Source organism: Armigeres subalbatus, chromosome 3 (genome assembly GCF_024139115.2).
Source record: "Armigeres subalbatus isolate Guangzhou_Male chromosome 3, GZ_Asu_2, whole genome shotgun sequence".
NCBI classification, from domain to species: Eukaryota; Metazoa; Arthropoda; class Insecta; order Diptera; family Culicidae; genus Armigeres; species Armigeres subalbatus.
In genome coordinates, this window is record NC_085141.1 from 42,025,961 (window position 1) to 42,038,024 (window position 12,064).

Sequence of the window (12,064 nt, forward strand, 5' to 3'; positions counted from 1 at the left end):
AGCTCTCTTGAAAGGGAGGCTTCTGAGCCTCTTGAAAGGAGGCTTCTGAGCCTCTTGAAAGGAGGCTTCTGAGCCTCTTGAAAGGAGGCTTCTGAGCCTCTTGAAAGGAGGCTTCCAGGCCTCTTGAAAGGAGGCTCTGAGCCTCTTGAAAGGAGGCTTGGAGCCTCTTGAAAGGAGGCTTCTGAGCCTCTTGAAAGGAGGCTTCTGAGCCTCTTGAAAGGAGGCTTCTGAGCCTCTTGAAAGGAGGCTTCTGAGCCTCTTGAAAGGAGGCCTGAGCCTCTTGAAAGGAGGCTCTGAGCCTCTTGAAAGGAGGCTCTGAGCCTCTTGAAAGGAGGCCTGAGCCTCTTGAAAGGAGGCTCTGGAGCCTCTTGAAAGGAGGCTTCTGAGGCCTCTTGAAAGGAGGCTCTGAGCCTCTTTGAAGGAGGCTTCTGAGCCTCTTGAAAGGAGGCTTCTGAGCCTCTTGAAAGGAGGCTTGAGCCTCTTGAAAGGAGGCTTCTGAGCTCTTGAAAGGAGGCTTCTGAGCCTCTTGAAAGGAGGCCTGGAGCTCTTGAAAGGAGGCTTCTGAGCCTCTTGAAAGGAGGCTTCTGAGCCTCTTGAAAGGAGGCTTCCTGAGCCTCTTGAAAGGAGGCTTCTGAGCCTCTTGAAAGGAGGCTTCTGAGCCTCTTGAAAGGAGGCTTCTGAGCCTCTTGAAAGGAGGCTTCTGAGCCTCTTGAAAGGAGGCTTCTGAGCCTCTTGAAAGGGAGGCTTCTGAGGCCTCTTGAAAGGAGGCCTCTTCCTGAGCCTCTTGAAAGGAGGCTCTGAGGCCTCTTGAAAGGAGGCTTCTGAGCCTCTTGAAAGGAGGCTTCTGAGCCTCTTGAAAGGAGGCCTGAGCCTCTTGAAAGGAGGCTTCTGAGCCTCTTGAAAGGAGGCTTCTGAGCCTCTTGAAAGGAGGCCTGAGCCTCTTGAAAGGAGGCTTCCTGAGCTCTTGAAAGGAGGCTTCTGAGCCTCTTGAAAGGAGGCTTGAGCCTCTTGAAAGGAGGCTCTGAGCCTCTTGAAAGGAGGCTTCCTGAGCCTCTTGAAAGGAGGCTCTGAGCCTCTTGAAAGGAGGCTTCTGAGCCTTGAAAGGAGGCTTTGAGCCTCTTGAAAGGAGGCTTCTGAGCCTCTTGAAAGGGAGGCTTCCTGAGCCTCTTGAAAGGAGGCTTCTGAGCCTCTTGAAAGGAGGCTTCTGAGCCTCTTGAAAGGAGGCTTCCTGAGCCTCTTGAAAGGAGGCTTCTGAGCCTCTTGAAAGGAGGCTCTGAGCCTCTTGAAAGGAGGCTTCTGAGCCTCTTGAAAGGAGGCCTGAGCCTCTTGAAAGGAGGCTTCTGAGCCTCTTGAAAGGAGGCTTCTGAGCTCTTGAAAGGAGGCCTGAGGCCTCTTGAAAGGAGGCTTCTGAGCCTCTTGAAAGGAGGCTCTGAGCCTCTTGAAAGGAGGCTTCTGAGCCTCTTGAAAGGAGGCCTGAGCCTCTTGAAAGGAGGCCTGAGGCCTCTTGAAAGGAGGCTTCTGAGCCTCTTGAAAGGAGGCTTCCGAGCCTCTTGAAAGGAGGCTCTGAGCCTCTTGAAAGGAGGCTTCCTGAGCCTCTTGAAAGGAGGCTTCTGAGCCTCTTGAAAGGAGGCTTCTGAGCTCTTCCAGGCCTCTTGAAAGGAGGCTTCCTGAGCCTCTTGAAGGAGGCTTCTGAGCCTCTTGAAAGGAGGCTTGAGCCTCTTGAAAGGAGGCTTCTGAGCCTCTTGAAAGGAGGCTTCTGAGCCTCTTGAAAGGAGGCTTCTGAGCCTCTTGAAAGGAGGCTTCCTGAGCCTCTTGAAAGGAGGCTCTGAGCCTCTTGAAAGGAGGCTTGAGCCTCTTGAAAGGAGGCTCTGAGCCTCTTGAAAGGAGGCTTCTGAGCCTCTTGAAAGGAGGCTTGAGGCCTCTTGAAAGGAGGCTTCTGAGCCTCTTGAAAGGAGGCTGGAGCCTCTTGAAAGGAGGCTTCTGAGCTCTCTTGAAAGGAGGCTTCTGAGCCTCTTGAAAGGAGGCTTCTGAGGCCTCTTGAAAGGAGGCTTCTGAGCCTCTTGAAAGGAGGCTTCTGGAGCTCTCTTGAAAGGAGGCTTCTGAGCCTCTTGAAAGGAGGCTTCTGAGCCTTCTTGAAAGGGAGGCTTCCTGAGCTCTCTTGAAAGGAGGCTTCTGAGCTCTTGAAAGGAGGCTTCCTGAGCCTCTTGAAAGGAGGCTTCTGAGCCTCTTGAAAGGAGGCTTCCTGAGCCTCTTGAAAGGAGGCTCTGAGCCTCTTGAAAGGAGGCTTCTGAGCCTCTTGAAAGGAGGCTTCTGAGCCTCTTGAAAGGAGGCTTCTGAGCCTCTTGAAAGGAGGCTTCTGAGCCTCTTGAAAGGAGGCTTCTGAGCCTCTTGAAAGGAGGCTTCTGAGCCTCTTGAAAGGAGGCTCTGAGCCTCTTGAAAGGAGGCTTCTGAGCTCTTGAAAGGAGGCTTCCTGAGCCTCTTGAAAGGAGGCTTCCTGAGCCTCTTGAAAGGGAGGCTTCTGAGCCTCTTGAAAGGAGGCTTCTGAGCCTCTTGAAAGGAGGCTTCTGAGCCTCTTGAAAGGAGGCTTGAGCCTCTTGAAAGGAGGCTTGAGCCTCTTGAAAGGAGGCTTCTGAGCCTCTTGAAAGGAGGCTTCCTGAGCCTCTTGAAAGGAGGCTTCTGAGCCTCTTGAAAGGAGGCTTGAGAGCCTCTTGAAAGGAGGCTTCTGAGCTCTTGAAAGGAGGCTTCTGAGCCTCTTGAAAGGAGGCTTCCTGAGCCTCTTGAAAGGAGGCTTCGAGCCTCTTGAAAGGAGGCTTCTGAGCCTCTTGAAAGGAGGCTTCTGAGCCTCTTGAAAGGAGGCTTCTGAGCCTCTTGAAAGGAGGCTTGAGACCTCTTGAAAGGAGGCTTCGAGCCTCTTGAAAGGAGGTTTGAGCCTCTTGAAAGGAGGCTTCTGAGCCTCTCTTGAAAGGAGGCTTCTGAGCCTCTTGAAAGGAGGCTTTCCGAGCCTCTTGAAAGGAGGCTTCTGAACCTCTTGAAAGGAGGTTTCCGAACCTCTTGAAAGGAGGTTTCGAACCTCTTGAAAGGAGGTTTGAACCTCTTGAAAGGAGGTTTCGAACCTCTTGAAAGGAGGTTTCTGAACCTCTTGAAAGGAGGTTTCCGAACCTCTTGAATGGGGGTTTCTGAACCTCTTGAAAGGAGGTTTCGAACCTCTTGAAAGGAGGTTTCTGAACCTCTTGAAAGGAGGTTTCGAACCTCTTGAAAGGAGGTTTGAACCTCTTGAAAGGAGGTTTCTGAACCTCTTGAAAGGAGGCTCTGAACCTCTTGAAAGGAGGTTTCTGAACCTCTTGAAAGGAGGTTTCTGAACTCTATTGAAAGGAGGTTTCGAACTCTTGAAAGGAGGTTTGAACCTCTTGAAAGGAGGTTTCAGAACCTCTTGAAAGGAGGTTTCCGAACCTCCTGAAAGGAGGTTTCGAACCTCCTGAAAGGAGGTTTCGAACCTCTTGAAAGGAGGTTTCTGAACCTCTTGAAAGGAGGTTCTGAGCCTCTTGAAAGGAGGTTTCGAACCTCTTGAAAGGAGGTTTCGAACCTCTTGAAAGGAGGTTTGAACCTCTTGAAAGGAGGTTTCCGAACCTCTTGAAAGGAGGTTCTGAACCTTTTGAAAGGAGGTTTCCGAACCTCTTGAAAGGAGGTTTCTGAACCTCTTGAAAGGAGGTTTCGAACCTCTTGAAAGGAGGTTTCTGAACCTCTTGAAAGGAGGTTTGAACCTCTTGAAAGGAGGTTTCGAACCTCTTGAAAGGAGGTTTCCGAACCTCTTGAAAGGAGGTTTCCGAACCTCTTGAAAGGAGGTTTCCGAACCTCTTGAAAGGAGGTTTCCGAACCTCTTGAAAGGAGGTTTCCGAGCCTATTGAAAGGAGGTTTACGAACCTCTTGAAAGGAGGTTTACGAACCTCTTGAAAGGAGGTTTCCGAACCTCTTGAAAGGAGGTTTCCGAACCACTTGAAAGGAGGTTTCCGAACCTCTTGAAAGGAGGTTTCCTAACCACTTGAAAGGAGGTTTCCTAACCACTTGAAAGGAGGTTTCCGAACCTCTTGAAAGGAGGTTTCCTAACCACTTGAAAGGAGGTTTCCGAACCTCTTGAAAGGAGGTTTCCGAACCTCTTGAAAGGAGGTTTCCGAACCTCTTGAAAGGAGGTTTCCGAACCTCTTGAAAGGAGGTTTCCGAGCCTCTTAAAAGGAGGTTTACGAACCTCTTGAAAGGAGGTCTACGAACCTCTTGAAAGGAGGTTTACGAACCTCTTGAAAGGAGGTTTCCGAACCTCTTGAAAGGAGGTTTCCGAACCTCTTGAAAGGAGGTTTCCGAACCTCTTGAAAGGAGGTTTCCGAACCTCTTGAAAGGAGGTTTCCGAACCTCTTGAAAGGAGGTTTCCGAACCTCTTGAAAGGAGGTTTCCGAGCCTCTTGAAAGGAGGTTTACGAACCTCTTGAAAGGAGGTTTACGAACCTCTTGAAAGGAGGTTTACGAACCTCTTGAAAGGAGGTTTACGAACCTCTTGAAAGGAGGCTTCCGAGCCTCTTAAAAGGAGGCTTCCGAGCCTCTTGAAAGGAGGCTTCCGAGCCTCTTGAAAGGAGGCTTCCGAGCCTCTTGAAAGGAGGCTTCCGAGCCTCTTGGAAGGAGGCTTCCGAGCCTCTTGGAAGGAGGCTTCCGAGCCTCTTGGAAGGAGGCTTCCGAGCCTCTTGGAAGGAGGCCTGAGCCTCTTGGAAGGAGGCTTCCTGAGCCTCTTGGAAGGAGGCTTCCTGAGCTCTTGGAAGGAGGCTTGAGCCTCTTGGAAGGAGGCTTCTGAGCCTCTTGGAAGGAGGCTTCCTGAGGCCTCTTGGAAGGAGGCCGAGCCTCTTGGAAGGAGGCTTTGAGCCTCTTGGAAGGAGGCTCTGAGGCCTCTTGGAAGGAGGCTCTGAGCCTCTTGGAAGGAGGCTTCTGAGCCTCTTGGAAGGAGGCTTCTGAGCCTCTTGGAAGGAGGCCTGAGCCTCTTGGAAGGAGGCTTCCGAGCCTCTTGGAAGGAGGCTTCCGAGCCTCTTGGAAGGAGGCTTCCGAGCCTCTTGGAAGGAGGCTTCCGAGCCTCTTGGAAGGAGGCTTCCGAGCCTCTTGGAAGGAGGCTTCCGAGCCTCTTGGAAGGTGAAATGGTTCCTGTAAAAGTAATCGTCCGAGGTAATTTTAAATCCAACAAACATTTTTTTACAGCAAGCAAAAAATACCACTAGAAGAGCAGAGACAAGATTTTCAGTCTTGTTCAGTCTTGACGTTCTTTTTCAAGAATTTTCTCGCTCGAATCACTTACCATCCTTCTTCTTCTTTTCTGTGAGACCCAAACCTGAGATATCATTTTACACATCTTCTTGCCGTACCTCACTTTCCTGTAAAGAATCGGTACGCATCTCCACTCCATCGTTCGGCAGTTGGTAGCTAACCGAAGACTCGTTGAATCATCAGCCCAAAGCAAAACGGTAGTCCATTATCGAATTTTTGCGGGCCAATTCAGGCATGTACACTTGTCGCCAGGGTTTTTGTCCCGGTTTTCTCCGAAGATATCCACCAATTTCCGAACCAACCGAACGGGCGTCCAAATGAGCGATCATTTCAATTAGTCCATGAATCTTGATACGAAAATTATTTCCAGTTTCATTTAACTTGTGGTGGGAGAGGGACAGGGGTTCGTCACTCGGAATTCCACACAAGTCTCCGCTTCATTTGCACGGTTTTAGCACCATGTCGTGACATTGTCGTTTTGTATGATTTGAGTTTAATTAAACATAAAATGCTACGTGCCGCCCGAACAAACTCACGGTGCTGGAACGGAACAAAAAGAGTCTCGGAATGATGGTGACGATGACGACGATGATGATGGTCGCCAGATCGTAAATACGTTCATTGCTCATTAAAGTCGCCGGTAAATGGCATTTCGATTGCTACCCAAACGATTCAATCCATTTCTAGTTCGGAATGGTCGGACAAAAAATGCTACAACTATGTGAGGCAAACATGAATTATGGATGGAAAATCGATTAACGGCGCGCAGTGCCAGCACCAGCATCGCCACAAATCGGTTTTATTGGTAACAGCTCGGCAGATCCCGGCCTAAGGGTTGCGTCGCAACGTCTTATGGCGATTCCTATCCTTGTCGACGGTTGGTGAAGGCGGATTGTTAGGATCTGTAATAAAAGTGCCCGCCGGGCATCGACATCGATTGGGACAGATGGCGCAGCGCAGAGGTAGGTATGCCACGCGATGATCATCTGGAAAGGCTTGTCGTCATCGTCGCCGTCGTCGTAAGCGTCGCCTAGGGCAAGGTAATAAAATCGAACGAAAATGTGTGCGCCTGCGGCGGGGTGTTTTCTTCAGAACTATGGACGGACAACCATCGGAGGGTACTGTGAGGATTAGATAAAACTGGAACGCTGTAGAGCTAATTAAGCGATGCACTTTGGTATACCTAATGTGTGCGAAAGATTAATTTTATTTATGCTACAACTATTATTGGTACGACCTTTGGAGTTCAACTAAATAACAAGATTTCAACAATGTAACCAAAAATGCATCAAACGGTCCTTGGTGTACGAGAAAGATATGTTGCGAAAAAAGATTCGGCTACCGGTGGGACCGTAACCCACACTCTTCCATTAAGCACACGGACGCATGACCAATTTATACAACAGCTGTCCTTGCGATAGTCTGTTCCATCACTGACTATGATACGTCCCTGTACTTAGTGGAGAAGTGTGTGTTCAAGCTCCAATCGGCAGCTGAATCTTTTTTGGCAACAATTTAAAACATCACGTAGTGTTCCAGCATTGAACTTCTTCAACCAAAAACAAAAAAAAGTTTTTTTACTTAGCTTTAGCTTAGCTTTAGCTTAGCTTTAGCTTAGCTTTAGCTTAGCTTTAGCTTAGCTTTAGCTTAGCTTTAGCTTAGCTTTAGCTTAGCTTTAGCTTAGCTTTAGCTTAGCTTTAGCTTAGCTTTAGCTTAGCTTAGCTTTAGCTTAGCTTTAGCTTAGCTTAGCTTAGCTTTAGCCAGCTTTAGCACTGCCTTTCAGCTTAGCTTAGCTTAGCTTTTAGCTTAGCTTTAGCTGTTCCTAGTTCTGTTCACCAGCTCCAGCCCCCAGCCCCCATCACTGTTCCTGTTCCCCCCACCAGCCCAGTCCCCAGTCTGTGCCCACCCCTGTTCCCACCCCCAGCCCCACCAGCCCTGTTCCCTGTTCCCCACCCCAGCCCTGTCTGTTCCCACCCCACCCTGTTCCTCCAGCCCCACTGTTCCTGTTCCCTGTTCCACCCTGTTCCACCCCACCAGCCCACCAGCCTGTTCTGTTCCACTCCCCTGTCTGTTCCACCAGCCCTGTTCTGTTCCTGTTCCACCTCACTCTGTTCCACCCCACCCACCTGTTCTCACTCCTGTTCCTGTTCTGCCCTGTTCCAAACTCCAGTTCTGTCTCACCTCCAGCCCCACCCCACCCACCCCTGTTCCCAGTTCCTGTTCCACCCCTGTCTCACCCCACTCCAGCCCCAGCTCAGCCCCACTGTTCCCCCACTCCCACCCCAGCCTGTTCAGCTCCCCAGCCCCAGCCTCAGCCCAGCCTCAGTTCCCACCTCAGCCTGTTCTCCCAGCCCCCACTCCAGCCCCACCCCTGTTCCACCTGTTCCCAGCTCCCAGCCCCACCCTGTTCCACCCCACCCCTGTTCCACCCCAGTCTGTCCCCAGCCCTGTTCCACCCCACCCACCTGTCTGTTCCCACCTGTTCCTGTTCCTGTTCCCCCACCTGCACTCCTGTTCCCCAGCTCCCCACCTGTTCTCCTGTTCCTGTTCACCCCTGTTCCTGTTCCCACCTCCCCACCACCACCCCACCTGTCTGTTCCACCTGTTCCACCCTGTTCCTGTTCCCACCCCACCCCTGTTCCCACTCCCTGTTCCCCAGCCCCCTGTTCCTGTTCCCACCCCCACACTCCCAGTTCAGCCCCTGTTCCTGTTCTGTTCCCACCCACCCCCACCTCTGTTCCACCTGTCTCTGTTCCTGTTCCTGTCTCTGTTCCACCTGTTCCTGTCTGCTGTTCCCACCTCCTCACCCCCAAATCACTCCCACTCCAGCCTCCCACCTGTTCACCCCTCTCACCTGAGCTCCCCACCTCCCACCAGCTCCCCACTCCACCCTGTTCAGCCTGTTCCCACCTCACTCCCCTGTTCACCTGTTCCCAGCCCCCTGTTCCCACCTGTTCTCAGCCCCCAGCTCCTGCCCACCCTGTCTGCCCCACCCCAGCTCCTGTTCCCAGCCCCACCCCAGCCCCAGCTCCCCAGCCCCAGTTCTCACCTGTTCTGTTCTGTTCCACCCCACTCCACCCCACCCCTGTTCCACTCCCACCTGTTCCACCCCACCTGTTCTGCTCTGTTCCCAGCCCCCCACCCTGTCTGTTCCTGTTCCACCCTGTTCCACTCCCTGTTCCCTGTTCCTGTTCCCACCCTGTTCCCACTGTTCCTGTTCCTGTTCCCCCACTCTGTTCTCTGTTCCTCCCCCCACCCCTGTTCCCCAGCTCCTGTTCCTGTTCTGTTCCCTGTTCCCACCTGTTCCCCACCCCAGCTCCCACTCCCCACCCTGTTCCCTGTTCCTCACCCCACTCCCACCCTGTTCCCCAGCTCCCAGCTCCCAGCCCCTGTTCTGTTCCCCACCTCCACCCCAGCCCCACCCCAGTTCCCCAGCCCCCACCCCTGTCTGTTCCACCCACCACCACCCCACCTCACCTCAGTTCCCACCCCAGCTCACTCCCCAGCCCAGCTCCTGTTCCCTGTTCCCCACCAGCTCCAGCTGTTCCACCACCACCTGTTCCCACTCTGTTCCAGCCCACTCCAGCCCCTGTTCCCACCTCAGCCCCACCAGCCACTCAGCTTCTGTCTCCCACCTGTTCCACTCCCTGTTCCACTCCCAGCTCCAGCTCCTAGCTTCCCAGCTCCAAATTCTGTTCCAGCCCTGTTCAGCCTCAGCTCCAGCTGTTCTCAGCCCCACTCACCCAGCTCAGCTTTAGCCAGCCTCACTAGCTTTAGCTAGCTTAGCTTTAGCCCTCAGCTTTAGCTTAGCTTTTTAGCTTAGCTTTATTAGCTTTCAGCTGCTTTAGCTTTAGCTTAGCTTTAGCTTTCTTTAGCTTAGCTTTAGCTTAGCTTTAGCTTAGCTTTAGCTTAGCTTTAGCTTAGCTTTAGCTTAGCTTTAGCTTAGCTTTGGAATTTTTGTAAAAGTGGTCCACCGGAACCGGATTCCGGGTGCCCAGGACCATAACAATGTATCCAGGTAAGACCATATCAATTCCTGGAGGTCACTTTCGAGCTCCTGATCGCAAAATTATGACATATGATGTGTCGACTTGTTTGGAATTTTTGCAAAAGTGGTCCACCGGAACCGGATTCCGGGTGCCCTAGGACCATGTCAATGTGGCCAGGTTAGGCCATATCAATTCCTGGATGTCACTCTCCTGATCGCAATATTATGACATATGATGTGTCGCAAGCCATATTTGGAATTTTCGCAAAAGTGGTCCAGTGGGACCGGATTCCGGGTGCCCTAGGACCATGTCAATGTGGCCAGGTTAGGCCATATCAATTCCTGGAGGTCACTTTCGAGCTCTTGATCGCAAAATTATGACATATGATGTGTCGCCTTGTTTGGAATTTTTGTAAAAGTGGTCCACCGGAACCGGATTCCGGGTGCCCAGGACCATAACAATGTATCCAGGTAAGACCATATCAATTCCTGGAGGTCACTTTCGAGCTCCTGATCGCAAAATTATGACATATGATGTGTCGCCTTGTTTGGAATTTTTGCAAAAGTGGTCCACCGGAACCGGATTCCGGGTGCCCTAGGACCATGTCAATGTGGCCAGGTTTGGCCATATCAATTCCTAAAGGTCACTTTCGAGCTCCTGATCGCAAAGTTATGACATATGATGTGTCGCAAGTCATATTTGGAATTTCCTTTCCAAATTGGCCATCACGGGATATAGATCCCTTATAGCCGGTTCCGGAAGGGCGAATAATCCCTAGACTGGTTAGAAAAAGTTTCATCACGGGCAGAACATGTCCGATATACATTCCCGAGTTAACCAATCACAGTATTAGGTCATTTTAACAGCATAGACTAAAGTTTCAGTCGGCAATACCCACCAGGAAAAAAAACTACCACACTACAATCCGGAATAACTCCGGGACCAAGTGGCCAACCCTAATTTTAAGTCACTTGTCATAATCTAGAAACCTATCCGGTTCTTCTGAGAAAAAATTATACAAATCGGCTCAGAAACGCCAAAGATATTCAATTTTTAAGTTAATGTTTACCCCTACCATCAGACGTATACCTTATAAGGGTTAATAACTGTGGAAGTGCTCAATGAACACTAAGCTGCAAGGCGGCTCTGTCCCAGTGTGGGAATGTAATGACAATAAGAGAAGAAGAAGAAGAAAAGACGAGCAAACGAGTACTCAAAACACGATCGATCCCGCACTGGTTTATTTGCTTTTCGACTGCACGAAACAAAACTAATCACTCGGATCTCGTAAAGGTTCTGCGTCTTATACGAAACAAGTTTGATCGCGTACTGATTGATTTGCCTTCCGACCGCACTGATTGGTTTACTTTCCAATTGTACAGGGTGTTCAATAAGTTCGAATACATATGTTTGATCATTGTGTTTGTAAGCCCAATGTACATATTCTGTATTAGTATTGGTGTCAGCGTTAGCGGTATATATTAAGCATATACGGTAATTCGAAAAATTTCGTTTCAGGTGGTTCGAAACGAAATTCCGCGGAATTTTAGCATGGCGAAATCGCATTTCTTGATTTTGTTTCGTTTCGTAAAATTACAAAAATTTCGCTAGAAAAAACTAGCTTCTAACGAAATTTAACGGAATTTCGAAACAAATTTAAACTTAAACCATTCTTTATTTTATCAAAAATTTTGGCTGCGCCGCTGAACAAAATCATTAAGTTGTTTTCAAAACTTTTGGTTATACAGTTTATAAATACGTACCGTCAACTGGGGGGAAGCTGATCATTTTTAGAACAAAACATGCAATAACAATGTCTGTTTACATTTTAAATCGAAACAAATATTTCCAAAACATGTACTACTATACGTTGCAATAATCAACAACTTTAATTTTCTGAAATGCGTTCGCATTTATTAAAATAAATTAAATTATCACACATTTTTTGAGTAATTTGGTTTGGGGTGAAGTTGATCAAGACAGCTCTACTAAAATCATTATGACCTAGTAATCAAAATACACTAAGTTATTTGTATGAATGTTGAATTTACTACGTAAAGAAGTCTACGAAGTCAATATTTGAAACGAAAATAGCGTCATTTATGACTATCTCTCTCTTTCTTCCACAAAATACATTTTCATGATTATAATAAAAAAAACTCGGATTTCTACCTAGCGGTAACATTACTTGAACGGAGAATATTGTTGACTATCGTTTCATAAAAAAAATCGGCACTTTTGACTGACACATCAAATGATCATCTTCACCTCAATGATCATCTTCCCCCCAGTTGACGGTATGTAGTTTGCTTCTATAAAACGTCTTAAGTGTTTCCAAGCTTCGAATTTATATTTTGTGATATTTTGTACTATTTGTACAATAATGCGGAATCGATCGTGTTGCTGCTGGTCATGGGACGGCAGCTAGTCCGGGAGAACGCGAAGTGAAAAAAATCTCCCTCGCGTAGCAGAAATTTGTTCAACCAGTGTACAATCGATCTTGTTGGTGCTGATCACGCCAGCTAGTGTGGGAGAACGCGAAGTGATAAAACTAATGTCTGCATCAAAGAGCACAGAATTATTTAGTGCAGAATCGATCGTATTGTAGAAGCTTATTAAACGAAGCACATTGAATTGTGTTGGTTTGATTTGAAACACAGTTTTCGTCTTCTTGTTTTCAAATAACTTTGTTTACAATAAATATTCAGTCGCTTACCCAGGAGCTTCACATGGATTTCCTTCTCTACTAGCCAAGTTTTTTTTTTTTATTTCTAAACT

General features: G+C 49.0%; 2 protein-coding genes across 5 annotated transcripts in view; both read left to right on the plus strand.

Annotated features, from left to right (window-relative positions):
• The window catches only part of LOC134221599 (uncharacterized), a 30,718-nt gene extending 21,640 nt beyond the window's left edge, over positions 1-9,078 (plus strand). The window contains exons 3-4 of the mRNA XM_062700787.1: positions 7,545-8,413; positions 8,567-9,078. Of these exons, the coding sequence (XP_062556771.1) occupies positions 7,545-8,413; positions 8,567-9,078 (1,381 nt within the window). The remainder of the gene's footprint in view (positions 1-7,544; positions 8,414-8,566) is intronic.
• Positions 1-12,064, plus strand: part of LOC134227546 (zinc finger protein sens-like) — a 555,365-nt gene that overhangs the window by 460,915 nt on the left and 82,386 nt on the right. The gene's annotated exons all lie outside the window — the stretch shown is intronic.